The following is a 21140-nucleotide window of genomic DNA, read 5'->3' on the forward strand; positions in this document are numbered from 1 at the left end:
TCAGTCTGTGTACGCTCCTGTAGGCTTCATATCCTCCGGCACATTAAGGCCAGACCAATCACAACGCAGCCAGAGTGGGATTTTGGAATATATTCAAGATGGTGGTAGCACCAGACCAATAATTTGCTTCTATTTGACCAATGGTAAGTAAATAATATCAGTATGACTGGGCAATTAATCACATTTTAATCTAATCTCGATTTTAATAAAGGTTGATCTCAATAATGACATGGCGCGTTTTAATAGACATGATAATAAGCCAATCCGGTCATTCTGGAAAAAAATTCCGGATGTCGCAATGCTGCAGCGCCTGCAAGTCAAGCCCAGGGAAGACTGGGCAAACAGACATTAAGGCATGCGTCATGGGAAGAGGATCTGCCAATCTGGTGTAAAACAGCTGTAAACTCGTGCTAACTCGTCTAATGGATAAAACAGAATCACACAAGGAGCCATCAGAGGACCAGGATACTACATGCAGACAAAAAGTTTACTTACAAAGTTTGAAGAAGAAAAATATTGCTGTAATGTATTTTTGTTTTGTTTTTTTGAGCATTTTTTTTTTCCAAAAAATCGCCCAGCCCTAACCAGTTGTTTCCTCGATTCAGGGTTTTTTCTAAAAGGGTTTTATTGACGCCTCATATTTTTTGTGTAACAGCAGATTGAGAAAGGATTTGACTGCAGTGTCTTCCTGGAGACTATTTCTGTGTAAACAGCCCCTCATTTTAATTAAAGTTTAGTTTGGCTACCGGTACTGTAAGCCAAGTACTACTAAAGTACCGGAGCCAAAAAAAAGAAGGGCATCCATCCCTTGACTGCTTCTCCAAACAAACTGGCTGGTCAGGCTAATCTCTGCTTCAGTTCCGTCACCATCAGGACGTCCCAGAGACAGGACAGATTTACATGTGGACAGTGGACACGTTTAGAAGTCTGGTCCGTCTTTCTTCAGGTTCTTGTAGTCTGTGGTGATGGCGAAAAACTGCACACAATACAGGGGACACCACAAACGTTTAATAGCACATTTCGGAAAGAGATAAATCCAGTTGATAAGTCCCAGTTCACGGTTTGGGCATTTAAATATATTGTATTTCGGTGGGTCTTTTTAATCTTTTCTTACCTTGTACTGATATGTGGGGTCCAACTTATTCCACGGCTCAGGATTCTGAGTTTTGTTCCACCTAAACACAAAACACTTTTGATCTTTCAAGGAGATACATGTAGTAGCTGCAAGTTCACTCTCAGTAAATAATAAGAATAATAAAAAAGGCTTTATAATGAAGAATATATACAGCACAGGTATTTAATACTTTGGACACAATGCTTGAGTATCTGGAAACATTTGGACGTGAATTGATTTAAAATGGGTATATCTCTAAGGGGATGGGTAATTGTGGCTTATAATCCCACTTTTGGGCAGCTCCACTTTATATCTACGTTACAACTTATAACTCTTTCTGTATATTGAAAAGGCAGATGGACTCCTACATATTATCATTACAAATATCAACTTTTTTCACATGAAAAGTTGCATAATGCCCCTTTACAGATGTATTATGCAACTTTTTATGCCAGAAATAAAAAATGTTAAAGTTTGTGTTTGACAATTCAGTGACCCAGTGGATGTATGAGTGGTCAGCATGGCGCCTTTACTTTCCATCCTAGTGGCCTCTAGGACTTAGTTACTGGTAGGTTTAACATACTTGTAATAACACCAGAAACCCTAAAAGCGATTCGTCCTGGAGTGTCCTTGACTAAAATAAAGGTGCCATGCTGACCACTCATAGAGCCATTTGGTCACTAGGCCAAATACGTGTCACAGTTTAAATAGTGCAATCACTGAAACAGATAAAAATTAAAGGGAATTAAACAATTTATTAAAGGCCTATAAGATAAGAAAAAAAATGGGGAATTGAATTAATTCTCTTATGGTGTTCTCTTGCTTCGTTCTCTTGCGCCGCTATCTTGCATCGTTCTCTTGATTCGTTCTCTTGCTGCATTCTCTTACGCTGTTCTCTTGCACTGTTCTCTTGCTGCGTTCTCTTACGCTGTTCTCTTGCTGCGTTCTCTGACGCTGTTCTCTTGCACTGTTCTCTTGCGCTGTTCTCTTGCGTCGTTCTCTTGCGTCGTTCCCTTGCTTCGTTTTCTTGCTTCGTTCTCTTGCTTTGTTCTCTTGCTGCGTTCTCTTGCATTGTTCTCTTGCGTCGTTCCCCTGCTTCGTTCTCTTGCGTCTTTCCCTTGCTTCGTTCTCTTGCGTCGTTCTCTTCCTTCGTTCCCTTGCGTCGTTCTCTTGCTTCGTTCTCTTGCTTTGTTCTCTTGCTTCGTTCCCTTGCGTCGTTTTCTTGCTTTGTTCTTTTACGTCGTTCTCTTGCTTCGTTCTCTTGCGTCGTTCTCTTCTTTCGTTCCCTTGCTTCGTTCTCTTGCTTCGTTCTCTTGCGTCGTTCTCTTCCTTTGTTCCCTTGCGTCGTTCTCTTGCTTCGTTCCCTTGCGTCGTTTTCTTGCTTTGTTCTTTTACGTCGTTTTCTTGCTTTGTTCCCTTGCATCGTTCCATTTCGTTGTTCCCTTGCTTCGTTCTCTTGCTTCGTTCTCTTGCGTCGTTCTCTTCCTTCGTTCCCTTGCGTCGTTCTCTTGCTTCGTTCTCTTGCTTTGTTCTCTTGCTTCGTTCCCTTGCGTCGTTCTCTTGCTTCGTTCTCTTCGTTCTCTAAAACCATGCATAATAGATCCTACTAAAAACAAACTTCAAACCATATGTTTTACATAATTATGTCTCCTTTCATCAAAATAAATGTCCCGTTTTTCCCTTGAAACGTCATGAAGGATAGCGTCTCTTTTTGCGCATCATTTCAAAAGTCTTCCACCAATTACTGATAACTTGTTGTGCTTTTTCATCTTTTTATCTCATTAAAACTCATGTTGTCGCAAAGAGGATGGAAGTGTTTGAATTAATCTGAAGTGAACCAGCTCATGAGGCGTTTCAGTGGGAGGTCCATCCTGTGCTCTGTGAACAACACCATCATTTAAATAAAGTGGACAAACGTCAAGCAGATGTCCTGACCGCCCGGGAGCTCGTCTACCTGTGTATTTAGCCCTGATCTGGGCATGAAATGAGTGTTTCTTTGATAATTCATTGTTTTATTGTATTTGAATATAAATGAATAAATAAATACATGAAATTGTAAGAAGTAACGGCGGAGTCCTTACGTCACGTACGGTGCTTTGGCCAATCGGAGCAGGTAGACAAAGGCCCCGCCCATCCCCAGACAGATGAAAAAGACCTGCGGCATCAGCTGCAAACAAGAGGAGCAGAAGATTAACTGTGGGACAATGAAAAGATTTAATTGATTTCCTGTCAGGAAAACAGCAGTGGGAGGGAGGACCAGCATATTTACCTAGGTATTAGATTAAAAGTATAAAGCATAATTGTGCCAAAATAAAGGCCTTAGTTCTGCTTAATTCTATATTCTGTCCACAGCTTTTCATTTGTTGATGAACATTTTGCAAAACCTTATTTGGTTTATCATGACGAAGAAGCGAACTGGGTTGTGGCACAATGTACAAGATCCAAAATATCCAGGATACTGTAGTTGCTCATGTAAACAGGGAAATGAGTGTCCTGCGTCTGGATGCTTGTAAATATTATATCCAAAATATTGTCATAACCAGAATATGTCTAATAACTTGGTTGCTCTTGTGCATGTAAACACACTCAATGCTTTGGAACTTTTTTTCGCAGTAATTGTTTAGCACTGCACTTACGGTTTCACACCGAACACTTTGATCATGTGTATGGCGCCCTCTGGCTTTTGTCCGACACATGAAGCCAATAGAGAGGGAAAGCAATTTGAGCGTTGAGACAATAATCAGATGTAACTTTTGAAAACGCATTTGTCTTGTTTTAGTTCATGAACCCAATGTTGAGAACCTCTTGGCTGCAGACCTCACCTGCACTTTCTTAACAGTTCTCAAAGTTTTTCCCGTGTTGCATCATTTGAAGTGAAGATCTTAAATTTCATCATGCCACCTCACGTATATATGCAGATGAGGAAGTGAGAGGGAGACAGCGGCGCCTGACAAACGGATAATTGGGCATTTCGTCATAAATACTCAGGATGCCAGGTCAAACATGTCACAACAATGCTACTTTTAAGTGATTTGAAATAATAATAGGCGAAGAATTTCAAACCTTTGGCAATGAGGAGTCTATTCGGGTAAGTTCAAGTTTGGTTTGGTTCTTGGTTAAGGCCCCTCATCTGGGACTCCTGCACTATAGCTATTGGTATGGCCTTAGTTCATTCCTCGTCTTGGTTGAGTCATACCCCACAACTGTAGTATATCCAGAACTGTATGTACAATATAGGTTCAGCGGCTTTGGTACTTCGCCTTGGAGGTGACAATCGGTTTATTGAAACTGACGTATCACTATCACAACTGATCCCCATGGTAACGCAGGACAGGCAGCGACATATTGGAGGATAACAGATGGACACAGACAGCAGTGTCTCTTTCCCCACACCCCCTCGTATGCAAGGGGGCGTGGCCTAGCTGAGGAAGTATGTTTTTGGAATTCACCATTTTTATTGATTTTCTGGCAGACTAAACAAAATAAGCCGAATGCCCATCTCGACAGCGCATGCGTGGGTCAATCAGGCTCCTAATTTCGGCTACGAAACAAACCACTCCGCCATTGAAATGTGTGAGCGAGTCCAGCGGAGCGTGAACACTGAAGTATTTTGATCCATAACCATGAATTATAAGGCTTACGGGCATTTGTTTAAAGACTATATGTCTCAAGTGACATTTCTTGCAAATATTTATGTTGTCAATATCTTGAAAGCGAGGGAAAAGTCAGGACGGCGGCTCCGTAGGCAGGAGCGGACCATAGCGGACAGGGGGACGACCTGGGATATGACCGATACAGACACCGCCACTTTTTTAATATAGTGGGTACATTTCCGTCTGTCAAATTAGCGATCGATTATCCATGCTGTTCACCATCAGATCACTCGTAAAAAATACAAATAAAGTGAATTCAGATGGCCTAGCCTGTATGTGTACATGGATCTCTCTGGTCACAATAATAATAAAAAAAAGATTTCCTTTACCGTCCACCTCCTTATTGACAAAAAAAAAAAAAGAACTCTACGTGTTTATTTCTCATTACATTTTAAATGTCCTGAATATCGGCGACATGAGGCCGCAGTTTCAGACCCTGCACTTTGTCCAACAGTTGCTTTCGAGGGTCAGAAATGTTTTACTCACATAGTTATTCCAACTATGTGAACAAGGACTGGTCGTCACTTTGACAGCAGTTCTACATATGAACGGCCGTTCAGTTCTTTCAGTTTCTGTCTATCTCCGTACGCAGCCGAGGTTGTAAAAATAGACTTCATGCTAATATCGTAACAAGCTCCACGGTGACGACAAAAGCACTTTACATCATCAACTTTCCAGCGGTTAAAACGCTCCAAATCAGAGCTTTCTTCGTTGCTTTACGCCAACTACTGTTTGGTAGCCGAAATAAATTCCATTACCCATAATGTAACGGGCGACCCGAGATGGGCATTCGGCTTATTGTGGATGTTTCTTCATGGCAGATTGTCCAACTGAAGCAAAAAACGGCATCGTAGCTAATGTTGGCATGTAGCGTGAAGCTAGCGATAGAGGGATGGCTTTTGTTACCTATTTTGAGGATCCTCTCTTTCCTCCCATCATTCACTGCAAATAACACGCACATAGCACGCAACTTCATAATCATATCACTGGTTTTAAGAACAACCAACCCCTGTACTAGAGCTTTACTCCACCCACATTCAATATTTGAAAAGTGCACCTATGTCATAGATATATTATGAATAGACCGTCATTCCTGACTCCTCCCCATTTACCACAATGACCACGTTCGAGGGGGAAATCATGGCTGATTTACTAGCCGGCTGCATATATGGTTTGACCCCAAAAAAATTGCTACAAAAGGTTTTTTAATGGTTTTCTGTAGTATCAGGTGTGCTTATTAACATACTAAAAGTCTACCAAAATCTGACCACTGGAAAGGTCTAATTTTCAAGATGGCGTCCAAGAGGGTGGCGAGATCCTTAAAATGCCCATTACTCCTTTATTATTCATCCTAGACAAGTCATTTTGGTGTCTAACCCCATGTTTTGGGTGTCTAGCAATCCAATGGGCTTGTTCAAATTGTAGTCACATGATCACATAATTATGATATACAAATCGTGGACAAAGACTCTATATATTAACATTAGCGAGTTGTCATGGCAACGGCACACATTTTCAATGCAACTTTTGCTTCCCAGAGGCTTAGAGGGGCATGGATGGGCTCGTTTTAAAGCCCCAACCCTCCTCTTCCCAACGCAATAAAAGGTACGTCATTTACTCGCGGAGATATTCACTAAAGTCTGCGAGGAAAGCGACCACGTCGGCCCTGCATGGTAGATCTGGAAGGTCAAAACCCTTCCAGGTCCACCATGTCAGGGCCGACGTGGCCTCTCTGTTATCTTAGCATTTTATCAGTTAGCATATTTAAATTATAGTGAAAGGATTACAATTACAAAGTGATTACAAATCTTAATTATTTTTGAAGAAATACCTTTGATGTGCACCAGATTTACAAATAGTCCTTGTCACACTGTTCCTCCCATAAAGGTGGATTATGTGGATTGGCACAATTTTCCACTTGACATGGTCCACAAGCAGGTGTGCATGGTAGTCCATATCCTCTGCAACCACACCGTGGTGTTCGGCAGGTAGTTGTGCATAAATATCCCTGACATGGTGGACCTGGAAGGGTTTTAACCTTCCAGATCTACCATGTCAGGGCCGACGTGGTCGCTCACCTCGCAGACTTTAGTGAATATCTCTGCGAGTAAATGACGTACCTTTTATTGCGTTGGGAAGAGGAGGGTTGGGGCTTTAAAACGAGCCCATCCATGCCCCTCTAAGCCTCTGGGAAGCAAAAGTTGCATTGAAAATGTGTGCCGTTGCCATGACAACTCGCTAATGTTAATATATAGAGTCTTTGTCCACGATTTGTATATCATAATTATGTGATCATGTGACTACAATTTGAACAAGCCCATTGGATTCCTAGACACCCAAAACATGGGGTTAGACACCAAAATGACTTGTCTAGCATGAATAATAAAGGAGTAATGGGCATTTTAAGGATCTCGCCACCCTCTTGGACGCCATCTTGAAAATTAGACCTTTCCAGTGGTCAGATTTTGGTAGACTTTTAGTATGTTAATAAGCACACTTGATACTACAGAAAACCATTGAAAAACCTTTTGTAGCAATTTTTTTGGGGTTAGGTGTTTTTTTTTCATATATGCAGCCGCCTATACAGACTCCACCCGAGGTCTGACGAAGCATGTTCCTAAAAAGGGCATAAGGGCGGGATCTTCACTGTAGACTCCGCCCTTGTGTGACGTGTAGCTCGCGCAGCTCCAATGCTGACAGTCCGAACCTCATTAAGTACGAGATTTCTAAAAAAAAATCTTCCTCTATCGCATTATCACGGGAGGAATATCTAGCTGTAGAAAGTTTAAGAAAATTAGAAACCAGGCTTTAAAGTTGTTTTTAACGTGTCTAAAGTGCAATGCTTTCCAATGGGAGACTAGTGGCTTTATGGTCAAAATAATGACCATGACATTTATGCAGTTTATCAGCTCAAGGAGAGAATCACTCCTGCACCGCCAAGTCAAGAGCTGATCAGATCAATATCTCACAGTTCTTCATCCTACAAGAATCTCCAGAGCCAAATAGAACTAAAAATTAAACTAAAATCACTCATCGATTAATTGTCTACTGTCTGTGTATGATCATGATTCTACAACAGATTTGATTTTTGTAAGAGAGAAACATGAATCCACATTATCCAATATGTCGGCAGGTGGCGTTTTTGCCACTTGACTCGCAAAAAAAAAAAAAAAAAAAAAGTTTTCCATTCAGATTCTCACAGGACTAGACTGTTTGTTATTTTATGTCTGTTCCCAGTCCTCATCCTTGATTATGTTAATTTCCAGTTCCCCTTTTCCCCTGGTGTATTCTCTACCTTCCTCGTGTAGCTTGTTTTGTTATCACTTAACTGTTCTTTTGATGACTAAAATGACAAATGGTGGAGCCTGTAAATAGATCAACTAATGATGTTTATTCAAGTACTGACGCAATAGTAGATGAGGGTATTTATAGTAAATCATATTTTAGTTGGAGCTGCTGAAAGGATACAGACTCCACATTAACGTTGATGTGACCCTGTTTGTGCTTTGGGTGACACGTAGGGATTTAGCTTTGCCCTGAATCAGACGTACAGTACTTTAGCCCTGCTTTCTTGCCTCATTTAATGACTAAACTTTTATCATTGTGTTCTTTGCCAATTAACTGCACAATATGTTTCGTGAAGACTGAATATGCATCGCTCATCCATCTGCGTGTGTCCATCTGCTTCGTTAAAAGTTTGGTTTGCCTGATAACTTTACACTTACGTTTTTTCAGACTTACTTTTATTTAAAGTACATATGACACGTTGGGCACGATTTTCACTAAAACATCGTTAACATGATAATATTCATTAAGATTAAGATTTATCTTACTTATTGGACACTGACAGGAAGTGACATAGATAGAGGCAAACAATTTTAAACTGTTGCCGTGCCGACTATGTTATGTCAATGGAAAATGAGACAAACTGCTCTGTCACACCCTGTCATTAGCTTAAAAATTCAAATAAAAACATTTCTTCATTAAAATTGCTACTTCACAGAAACAAAATTATAATTATTACTGCGTAATGTTGTTCATCTAAATAAGTCATATTTTCAAAAGCTTTAAACCCTGTCAAAGGCACTTCAACCAGAATGAAAGTCCCTCCTTCACGGATCTCAGCAACTAATCAGAGTCTAGTAATCCTCCAGCATTGACCAATGAGACGAGCTTTTCCTGTGAACCAGCCTGTCAGGTCCAATCAGGAGGAGGGGGCGGGGCTTGATTTTATACTTTTGAAAATTCTGTTCCTGCTCTCCTCATTTTGCAAACTGAGAAGGGGGTTTCTGTTTTAAGAGGGGAGGGATTTTTGTTTACTTTCACTCTACTTCACTCTTGCAAACTTACAGACTATCACTTTAAAGCTACTATACAGAGTTTAAAAATGTTAAAATTATGCATTTTCCTCCCCCTACATGTTCCAGCCATGTCTTAATCTGTAGAATAAGCTCAGACCTGTTCACCACAACTGCCCCTAAATTCCAGCACTGTTGTTCAAAAAGGTGTTACTTTGGGTCCGAAGTGCCGTCATGCACGAGCTTAATAAAGAAACTGCAGTTACGTGTAAGACCTGAGGTGGCAGTAGTGAGTATAAAATGACCAACTTGCATCTAGCCCCTTTAAGTATTCAAAGTCGTTTGAATAAGTGTGTTAAGTGTTGACTAACTGAAGCTTCAAAAACACCATAAGCTCCTCCCACACCGCTGTTCTTGCTCCCCTTCACTGCGCAGCTGTTTCAATAAAGAGAATGGAAACAATCTGTGTTTTTTCTTTCTGAAAGGATTAAAGGAACAGGCCACAGTTTTTCCATACTGAGGTATGTTCTTGCCTGAGCTTAGATGAGTTGTGCGCTCAGTTACACATAAAGACCAAAGATGTTGTTAGCATTTAGCCTCTCCCAATGTATTCCTATAGCTCCAAACGGGGTGAAGTTAGAAGTGACCAAGCTCTTCCACAGGCACAAAGACCAGACAGGTACGTATCCACTCGTCTAAGCTCAGGTAAGAACATATCTCAGTATGGAAGAACGTCCTGCTCCTTTAAGTTTAGCAACAAGAAATAGAGGTGTTTACAAAGTGAAGATACTTTTCAAATTGTCCAAATCATATATTTTGCATTGTGTTGTGAAAAAACGTACCTATACTATTTATATATATCACAAAAAAAATCATGATTATTATTCTAGGCACTCATAAGCTCACTCCTATAGAGCAGAATGTATATAGCTCAAATCAATAAATAAACAACATTCTCTTCTATAATCCAGCGGCCCTATTGTAACATGGCATTATGCAAAAAGATGATTTAGCACAATACCCTTTGCACCCTATTTTTATTCAGTTTTGGAACAAAGTTTGTCTTTTCTCCCTCGAGTATATATTGCAAACTCAGACTCTAATTTGTGTGGTAAATTCATGAACTTGCAGGCTAGTTATTGTCAGTATATCTGTGACCGTGACCCTGAAAGCTGTGAAACGTGCGTCACTTTCTCACTCCCTCTTAAATTATTCGTAAACAAACAAACAAACAAACAAACAAAAAAAACAGGTCATGGGTCTTTAAAAGAGGAGTTTTGTGAGCTAAGTTCTAATAAAGAGATCAGTGTGCAATGTTAAAGCAAACTCGTCCTATCAAATGGGAAAAGCTATAGTAGATCTTGGTGATATGAAATGTGGTTTACTCACACCCGGGTGCTTCTTGGCTTTCTCCACGGCGCTCCTGAAAAGCATGGTTCCTCTGTGTGCGTGGTCTTTGTTGTGGGTCTGTCCGATATTTGCCGAGCTCTGGTTGTTGTGATGAGGGTGACACTAGAGCCTTTGGATGTGCAGACCACTGAGCAGACCTGTTGAACACTGGGGATAGAGCGGAGGGGAGGGGCTACAAAACAAATCCACCACAGTCCAAGTCTGGAAGGGGGGGGCAGAATCTATGTCGAGAAAAAACATAAATATACCGACGTTCTGATCTGATTTTGATCTGAACAGCTTTTAAGAACCAAACAGAATCAAAACATGAACATTTAATGAGGAAGAAAAATCATCATTGAGGTCCCAGGGAGAGGTCCAGGGCTGCTGCATGTTTAGTTTAACTCCGTCGAGACCAAACAGGGAAGTGGAAACACAAACACTCTGTCCACAACGAACAGCACTGCAAATGATTGTCACAGCATCGTCAAGAGCGTTGCCTGAGGTACTTCAAAAAAGATATACCATGATGTGTGGAAGATCTGGGGATTCATGTTTGATACGTCAGGGGTAGGTTTTACATAAGTTCTGTGAACTTCAACCTACTCCTTTTGAGTGCGCAAATGCTCTCCTTTATCCAAACATCTGTTGTACAATAATCATATCATGCAATACAAGGACAATCTCTCCTCTGCCAAATCCGCCTACTACTCTGGTTTAATTTACTCCAATCAACATAACTCTAAAACTCTCTTCTCTCTCCTCACCAATATCACAAAACCCCCTGACTCTCTCCCCCACTACATGCAATCCACTGACTTCTGTAACTCACTCATGTCCTTCTTTGTCTCCAAGATCTCCAATATCCATCAACGCCTGATCTCATGTGGAGCTGCAGTCTCTGGAGTGGACTCCTCAGCCCCCTACTCTTCTCTTACATCTACATTTTCCAGCTTCATCCTCCCCTCCGTTCAAGCCATTTCCGATCCTCAAATCCAAACCCTCAACCTGCCCGCTTGACCCCCTCCCAACAGCTCTTGTTAAATCTTGCCTCCCTTCACTTGCCCCCTTTATCACCAATATCATCCATTTCAAACCTTCCCTTCATCTCTAAAATACTTGAAAAATCTGTTGCCGCTCAACTCCATAACCATCTCATCACTAACAATATCTACGAGAAGTTTCAATCCGGTTTCCGTCCCCGACACAGCACTGAAACAGCGCTTCTCCAAATCACTAACGACCTCCTCATAGCTTCTGACTCCGGTTTCCTCTCCATCCTTATCCTCCTTGACCTCACTGCAGCTTTTGACACCATTTCTCATTCCACCCTCCTTGACAGACTCTCTTCCATTGGCATAACCCACACTCCCCTTGCTTGGTTCACTTCCTATCTCTCTGGCCGCACACAGTTCATTCAACTCAAGTCCCACAGGTCCTACACTTTCCCTGTCTCTGCTGGTGTGCCCCAGGGCTCTGTCCTGGGGCCCCTCCTCTTCATTATCTACATTCTCCCACTTGATCACATCTTTCGTAAACACAACATCCATTTCCACTGCTATGCGTAGGACACCCAGCTCTACCTCTCTACCAAACCATCTTCATCTCTTCCTCCATCCTCCCTTGCCCTCTGTCTACAAGAAATGCATTCGTGGTTCTCCTCCAACTTCCTCAAACTGAACAGCTCCAAAACAGAAGTCCTTCTCGTAGGCACCTCCTCCACTCTCTCCAAATCTAACAGTTTTCCTATTCCCTTCAACAACTCATCTGTCCTACCCTCCGCTCAGGTTAAGAGTCTGGGTGTCATCCTCGACAGTACACTCTCCTTCCAGTCTCACATCAATAACATCACTCGGTCTGCATATTTCCACCTACGCAACATCTCTCGTCTCTGCCCCTCTCTCACCCCCCACACCACCGTCATCCTCGTCCACAGCCTCATCAACTCCCACATTGATTACTGCAACTCTCTTCTGTTCGGTCTTCCCATCAAATCCCTCCAGTCCCACCGGCCAAACTCATCACCATGGGGCACAGAGCATTCAGACACTCTGCTCCCCAGCTCTTGAACTCTCTCCCCTCTGACCTCCGTACCATAGACTCTCTGCCACTCTTCAAATCCAAACTCAAAACTCACCTGTTCAGACAGTCCTACACCACCTAGCTACGCGCTCACCTTCTCAATCATCTGTATTCTGTTTTATTTTGTTGCTCTTGTGCGTGTCCATTGTACAGTGTCCTTGGGTGTTCTGAAAGGCGCTTTTAAATAAAATGTATTATTATGTTGGCTTTACCTTGTTTGCTGCTCAAATAAACTAATGAACAAACTAACTAACTACAGGCATGAACTGTGTACGGATCATAGATATAATATAATAAAGATGAGCGGGTCCCATTCAGCTCCATTCATTGAAAAAGGTTCCCGAGTCCTGTGTGAATCTTAATGGCCGCTCTATCTCCTCCTACGCAGTATGTTCCTTTAAAGGGCAAAAAGGTGGGAAGCCCTGCACTCACGGGGTGGGCGGAGCCTCCACAGAGCTCCAGAGCTTGATTGACAGGTTCTGGAGCCAGTCAATGCACTGAAAATGCTTCCAAATTTCTGGCTGATGAACAAAAACTAGCGTGATTAAAATTATTTCACCTACCCCAGTGTGGTCACATGGGTCAAAGCAATTTTTAGAAAAAGAACAACTCTTTGTCTTTGTCATTTGTACGGAGAAAAGCTCAGCTTCATTTGCTATGTAAACAGTCTGTCAGAAACTGCACCCGGTTTTCAACAAAAAGAACGTCTGTAAAGGAGATCTGTGCATTGAATTGGTAATAATAAACATACAACATACTGAACTTGATCTAGATTAATTGTGTAGCTTTCCTCAACCACAGCGGCGAGTTTGTTGATTAACATTGGAAGGACCGATGCTGCCAAAAGCTAGACGTGTTGTTTGGGAGGCGAGGTCTTCATCGTGGTTTTCCTCTTTGGCTTCACCACCAGTGCTGTGTTGTCCTTTTCACCGATGAAGCGAACCACCACTGGATGTATTATGCAAAATCATCTTTACATTGTTCCTTTGTCAACTGACCATGACATTTATCTTGACCTTGACCTTTTTTTTTTACTTTTCATGGTTGGAAAAGATTTGTCCACAGGTTTTGGCTATTTTCTTTGTAAATTATAGGCTAGCTATTTTACATGTGTCTGATATGGGGGAAACCTGTTTTTAGGTTTTTCACTGCTGATTGAACCGTCTCCATAGTTACACATTCATTCCATCCAGAAAACATATCAGTATTTTTTTTATCATGAGACATCATAGGGGCATGTGTCAGCATAGGGGGCCAAAAAAGTGAATTTCTGTTCACACACATAAATTTTAAGTTTGAAAATGTGAAATATCAACGCTGTGGTGCCCAAAATGCAGTATTAGAAGCCCACAATTCTGTTCACTTCAAGTACGTTGTCAGGTGGTCCACTACAAACACTTCAAATGACTTTTTCTTCCCCCCAAACCTTAAATAAACCACTAATCCCTCTGCACAAATACCTCTCTGGGATCGAAAACGTCCCTGTAATCATGAGTTTGAGGGCAGCGCTCCAAAAGCACAATAATTGTCCCTGTTTTCCGTCAGTTAATCACTGACCGCTGGCTGCTGTCCACGAAGCAGACTTTATCTCCGCACAATCGCCGCCTGTGTGCAGGGACTGGGCCGCTCACAGGATCAACAAAGGGACAGGAATTGGTAATAAGTGTGGCCTGTATTACTGTTATTCTCGATTGACAGGACACTAAATCACTGACTGAACTTCTCGAAAATAGGATTCTTTTGTCAAAACCTTGAACACAAACTCTGCCCTCTCTTTGTCAGAGCACGGCATGGCGAGCAAGGCATTGATTTTTGTCGTCCTTCGAAACGTTTTCAGATCGAAGAGCACTGGACAAGGTTGCCAGGTATCAGCGACCAAACCCGCTCAAAAGGATCCGAAAATAGATTTTTTTTAAAACAGCAAAAAAGAAAATTTTTTATACTTATTTTACCAGTTTACCATGTCATTGCACCGGATTTGAGGTTCCGTCATTCAAAAAAGTCCCTTCTACTGACGAATAAGCCAAATAGCAAGCAAGGCCACCCTGGTGTACGGGGCTGCGTCAAAAGGGCCTATCTCACCGGAACATCTCCGTAACTCGGACTAATTGCGCACTTACAAAGGGCCATCTCACTGGCCTGGAGACTATTTAGAGACTCGTTGGGGACCCTGGAAATAAGGCGAGCCTCCAGGTACTATAGTCTCGGTGAAAACAAACAGGTTCGATTTCAGCGGAGTCTCCACATGGTCTCCAAGAGGTCTCAAACAGGTGTGGCAACATTGCAAACATTATTAGTTGTGAGACGTTTCTCTGACGTCCCTGCAATGTCTCCAAAGCCTGTCAGAGACTTGAAAACGTCTCAGCTGAAATCAAACCTCTTGGTTTACCCCAATGTAGTGGAGTGGACTGCAGGTTCTACTGGGCAGAGCCCACACTTAAATATTTTACCATTTTTACTTCTCATTACCAACCACATAGTTATGTAAACTTAAATTTAACCTGCAGAAAAAGGCAACACAGATTCGTAAAATTGGCAGGACAGAGGCATTCATTTACAAAAGTAGGATCTTTATTAGTTACATGTTTTGTTAAAATTGTCCATTGTTTCCTTTGTCCAAGGGTTGTCCAATAAGTTAAGGTTATAGTTCATGACGGGCTCTCACGTGAATGAGCACGTTCCTTTCAGTGTCCATATTAAAACAGCACATCACAGTCTACAACATAAAAAAGCGGACGACCCTGGCGATACAGGCGTAGAAGAAGAGGAGGTGTGTAACGCTGACAGGACCCTAAGAATGGGAAATCTACATTTGATCAGATACAGATGTGTGGGCAGATGTAGCTATGAGGCCATTGACCTACCAGGGCGACGATGCATGGCACTCCCCAAACGACCCGTACTGAGACCCGAACATGTTTCTTGTCCAGCTATGCAGTAGCCCTTGGCCGGAGCGCCAGCATGCTAAAAACACAATAGCATCGTGGCATAAGGGCTAGTGAGCCTATAGTCTGCATGAATATAAACTGGTCAACACGCTTACCAGCGAGACAGTTGTGTGTACATCTAGTTGCTGGTTTGACGCCTAAAATCGCCTCCTGAACGACTATAAACAACTCGCAACTTCACCAACTTTCATGCTGTGCCCCACAACAGCAGCAGCGTGTGACGTCAGAGGGAGGAGAGGTCATGCCAGGTGCATAACCCCCCGTATTTATAGTGCGCGCCGCACACGCGATCTTATTGGCTTAACATAAGGGCAATATAGGCTACCCCACCACACCAAGACTATGGAGACTCGCCTTATCTCCAGGGTACGTTTTGGGGACATCTCTGTGACCAGCGGCACTTCAAGTCTGTCACTAGTCTCCAACTAGTCTCCAGGCTGGTGAACCAGCCTGGGAACCAGACTCATCACTGCACCAGCAAGTGAGTCTATTCCATATAAATTCCGTCAATTCCATTTCCCACAGTGGTGGGAAATGGAAACAGGAAGCGGGGTCAACCAATCAGGGAAGGGCGTCTGCCGTCGATGTGGTGTTATTCACACAGGATTATGAATCACAAAACTCAACTACTGTCGATGTGTTTTTGGTCGTTTACCGCCGATTGGAGACTCGCTCTTTCTCTCTCTCATGCCCCGTTCGTAGATTGGTATTGAGGAGACTTCCACGTCCTGTGAGTGACGCTGCTCGCGAACAATACGTGAGGCAAATAAACAAATCTGATTGCACGGGATCGTTTTGACTCCAACGGAGGCGGGGTGTCCAGACTGATCCCCCTCTATATTTTTTCATAGCCTATAGAGAGGAATCATTCTGGAATCATTCTGAAATAGGCCCTAAAGCACCCGTTTCAGCTCCTGCTCTGGGATAAGTACTTTCCGGACACACCAGGAACATGACAGATGAAAGGCAGTACAGGCATCACTACATTTGGCTATTCATAACCAACAATCCATTCCACTCACTCATTTTAAAGCCATTTAGTCTCACCTTTGTAATGTGCTTTATCATGATGGTAAAACAACAATATAACTGGTCATTCAAAAGAAGAAAAGGGCTGAAGAAATTGTACTTCTACATGTAGTCTGAAGACACAATACCTTTGACTTTTAGTTGAGTGATACTGTGCTATTGATGAAGATATAATATATTTCTTCTGAATAAAACTAAATGTCATGTTTCATGAAGTCAGTATCGACATTTCCTGTACCCACAGCGGCCCTGTGACCGGGCCGGCCCTCCGTGTTTGCCTAAAACTAAGAAAAGGCCTGTTGGCTTCATTTCCAAACAAATGGAGTTGTTTTAGGGCTTAAATAAGACGTGCCCTGGAAGACATCTGACATCAGCCCTGAGTTCCCATCGCCGCTGGTCATGTTCCAAAGGCTGTTTGTGGATTTTGGAAAAAGACGCGGATCCCAAAACAGTCGCGAGTCATTTGGTCGTAAAGCAAATGAAGTTAAGAAGCGTTATTCTTGTGCTGGTGAGCTTCGTCTGTCATCACAGCTGACCGGCATTCACGTAGGCAAGGGTCGAACGGATACAATAATAGAGCAGACGGAATTACAAATGTCCACTTCTTTGGTTAAAGCGAACACTAATAATTGCAGCTAAAAATAAATGAGAACATTTTTGTAACTAATATGTTAAAAGAACAAAATCCTACATTTAAAACTGTCTTGATCCATAGTGCGAATTCTCTCTCATCAAATCACTGTGCAGCGTCTCTATTCCCCAAGCCCCCCTTAACCGTCCCATGGAAAACTTGATTTACCTGTAAATGGTCTGTGGTGCATCATCATCACATGACACTTCTGAGGAAGGCGGCAGAAGCAGCCGAAACAAGGTATGTCAAGGTATGAAATAGATCGGTCTGGCTACAAGAGCATATCGTAAAGATCATTGCCCCATGTCCTTTAGCGCACATTTACTACAAATAATAATAGTCACAAGATGATTGTAGGATATTGAAAATGGAAAAGTGTTTAACATAATGATGAATTGGACATAGCAGAGGCTTGTGAATTTTGGTCAAAGTAATGACACTAAACAATCAAATAAAACTATTTCAAATGTTGTTTTTGCTTGATATTCTTTTTGTTATTCGTTTGTTTTTACAATGGAGGTCCGGGTTGTTCGCATGGTCATTTTGGGGGTCCCGACCTGAAAAGTTTGGGAACCATTATCTGTTTTCGTTCTTTAAGATGTTAAATAGTTGCAACGCTCACAAAGGACTAATGTCTGTCTACTGATAGAAAGTCAAAACCTTTTTCATATCTCTACTACAAAGAAATATAATGAGTATAGCACTTTCAAACTTTCGCCTTTCAGTGCACCGCTGTCTTATAACAACAAAGAAATAATAATAATTGTGTGTCCAGCATTGGCCAGTATTTAAATGTTCAGTGAACTGTTTCCCAAAGGCAGAAGGCTTTTGTTAGCGGGACAATAGACTGATTACACAAACAGTCCATTCGCAGGAGTGTGGAAAGAAGCTCGACCAGGTTCAAAGCACAGGTTTAAAAATACCCTCCACTGGCACGGTATAGGACCACTTCACCTGCTCAGTTACTAAAGCAGACATCTCTGTCTCAACGTCCCCTCAGACCATTGCGAGACTGGTCATTTCCTCTGATAGTGTTCAGGGGCGGACTGGCCATTTGTTCATTCTGGAAGATCACAGAAGGGCCACTGGCTCTTGGGCCACCAGTCTAAATTTTCTCCTTAACCTCTTCAACCCCCACCTTAACCGAGCTTTACCCAAGTCTAAGAGTTTAAAAGCAAAGCATCAAAATAGCAACGAGTGAGCCAGAAAAGCAACAAAAATGTGACAAAAAAGTGACAAAGACGTGACGAAAACATGACAACAAAGCAATGAAATAAGCAACGAAAAAACTGACAAAAAACTGACGAAAACACAACAAAAACATGATGCAAAAATGTAACAAAAGGGTACAATCACTTTTGGTGGTCTTAGCTTTCAAATGAGGTGTTATGCTGTTGCTTTCCAGTGGAGAAGCTTACAGATTTGGGTAAAACCGAACTGGAGGAAATGCACTCGGTTCAGACAGGAGGTAAGAGGTTCACATATGTCTTTGTGGAAGTGCTGCATTTACGCTAATTTGGGCCAGGCTGGTCCGAGTCCAGGGCCCTTTTTCAGTCCCAGTCCGTCCCTGATAGTGTTACTAAATAGATCTATAGATTTCAAACATTCACCTAGAGTTTGGCAATATGAGAACTATATATATTTTTATAGGTCAATTAGAATTAAATAAAAATAAAAATCTATTTGCTAAATGCCAGAAGAATGAGAGATAGAATATTCTACATGTTTTTGCTATACTTTTTTACAAAACCAAAAGTTTATAAAAGTTTAAAGTGCTCTCAGGCTTGCAAGATTGACCCTTTTTTCCTCTAAATGTGACCATGCATTATGGCAAAAAAAAATAATACTTTTAACTCCCAAAGTGAAATTTGTTTTTTAATTTGCAAATTCCAAACTGGCTTTTTGATGTTTCTTTTGGAGTAAGGGCTTCTTCCTGGCAGAGTTCCCTCTCAGCCCATGGACTTGTTTCACTCTGGATAATTAGAAACTCTTACCAGGTTCAGCATCTTCACCAGGTCTTTTGCATTTGTTCTTGGGTTGATCTTCACGTTTCAGACACAGCACGTTCATCTCTGGGACACAGAACCCGCCTTCTTTCTGATCTGTATGATGACTGGTCATTTCCATCATTGTTTTAACCAATGAACCTGGACCTTCAAGTGTCTTGAAATTGCACTCAAGGATGAACCAAACTTGAGCGTCCAAGGACATCACATCGTCATCTGGGCTTTAACAAATTGTGCAAAGGTATAGTAATCTTAGCTTATGTAAACATTGTGGAAAAAGTAATAACAAATTGTGTAGATGATTCTATCTCTCAGTCTTCTGGACTTGACAAATAGAAATATTTTTTTTAAATTCTAAATGACCCAAGAAAAATATACGTCAATTCTGGTTTCATGTCGGATAGTGAGAAAAAAACGCAAAGGTGTCATTTTATGTAGGGTATGTAAACATATACACTTACTGTAGATAAATATAATAATTTACAAGATAATATCCAAATTACAGTTTGGAAGATAATTTACAATATTCTCGAATGTCAAGAAATGTGGAAGATATGGGCTAGAAATTAGGAAAAGGGGGGAATAGGGTAATTGGAACAAAAAGGAAATACTGTAAGTGGGCAAAGCACTGGGAAAAAATAGTGATAAAAATGTGGAAAATGGGCAAAAAGTTGAAATAATAGAGAAAAAATTGGGAAAACTGTAAAATTGGGGAAAAGGGGAAATTTGAAAATATGAATCATCAGAGAAGATATAGAAGGGAAAGAATTATGAAAATAAGGCAAAAAAAATTAGAAACATTTGAAAAAATGGCCAAAAACAATGGCTTTTTGGTAGTCTGTTCAGGACGATTATCTTATCCAATTAAGCCAAAAATATGACAACCATGGTAAAAAGTTATTTCCGATTGTCATAACAAGCAGAAAACAATTCAATCTTGGGACCTCCAGCCCAGTGCCTCGACCCCTCCCTTTGATGTGGTGCACATGTGTTTTAAATGGACCCACTCGGTGCCTTGAGTGTGTCTAATTGGACAGTAGCCAGTCACTCTCAGTAATGACCTGGTCTGCTCCTACAGTGTGTCTGCAGAGGCCCCAGCAGCACTGTGGGTTTACTAAATAATGGTGAGCCTCATTGTTCCGAGCAGCAGCCTGACATCTGCGAAGAGGAGGGAATGACGAAGATTGTTTACTCAAAGCCAAAAAGTGTAGGATTCCAGGGTAAAGTAGCGAGGTTAACTATCGATATACAGCATGGAATTAATACTTGTACCACAACAATATTAATTCACTTTTTAAAGAGAAGATCACGTTTTTCTTCATGAATGTGAAGTGAATATACATAGAAATGGACAAATTACAGTGGCTAAAGGATAAATGTTCATTAGAATTAAGCAATTGCACAAAAATGTCATTTTAAACTCAACCTTTGGAGGCCCCCCAGGTGTCCCCCAGACCCCACTTTGGAACCACTGATTTAGGGTAATGTTTGTGGACCATGAAGGGCTCACTCATCATGCACTCATTCCAACACTGTTCACAAAGGATGTGGTTTCAGTGAGTGATAAGCATTTAAAATGTTAGCTGATGGGAATAAAACTCAAACAACTTATCTACAGTCTGAGTGCAGTTTTAAAGTCTAGTTCTCCATGTAAACCCACAGAAAAGCCCTAATCCTGTTACCTCAGGCAACTCCATGGAGAGTGATTATGGTGTGTTGGAGTCATCTAGTGGTGTAACACTGGACTGCAACAGAGCAGTGAAAAAAACTGCTGTTTTACCCCTGTACATGAATGATATCAGAATGTGATCCTGCTGGTTTAAAAGCAGCACTGCACCAAGAAGTCTTAACTGTAAACAGGCGCTTGGAAACAATTAATAATGCTATCACTTATAAGATACTTTTTAAAAACCAAAAGAATATAGGCTTCACTCTCCCATTCCTCCTTACTCAGTGGTGGTATATGAGGCCATGGGAAAGACTGCACTCT

General features: G+C 41.6%; 1 protein-coding gene across 1 annotated transcript; it reads right to left on the minus strand.

Moving 5' to 3' along the window:
- Positions 1-740: 740 nt before the first annotated feature.
- On the minus strand, positions 741-10634 carry ndufa4l2a (NDUFA4 mitochondrial complex associated like 2a). Its single transcript, XM_079558123.1, has 4 exons — positions 10455-10634; positions 3196-3281; positions 1115-1175; positions 741-976 (listed from the first exon to the last, which is right to left on the minus strand). The coding sequence occupies exons 1-4, from the start codon at positions 10497-10499 to the stop codon at positions 920-922; spliced, it is 249 nt and encodes an 82-aa protein (XP_079414249.1). The 5' UTR covers positions 10500-10634; the 3' UTR covers positions 741-919.
- Between the last annotated feature and the right edge of the window lie 10506 nt (positions 10635-21140).

This window comes from Gobius niger (assembly GCF_951799975.1).
Source record: "Gobius niger genome assembly, chromosome: 6".
NCBI lineage: Eukaryota > Metazoa > Chordata > Actinopteri > Gobiiformes > Gobiidae > Gobius > Gobius niger.

Coding starts and splice junctions, on each gene's coding strand:
- ndufa4l2a (XM_079558123.1), bottom strand. CDS start 10,499: ATGCTTTTCAGGAGCGCCGTGGAGAAAGCCAAGAAGCACCCGGGT. Junction 3,282..10,454: donor AAGCCAAGAAGCACCCGGGT/GTGAGTAAACCA, acceptor TCTTGTTTGCAG/CTGATGCCGCAGGTCTTTTT. Junction 1,176..3,195: donor GCCAAAGCACCGTACGTGAC/GTAAGGACTCCG, acceptor TTTTGTGTTTAG/GTGGAACAAAACTCAGAATC.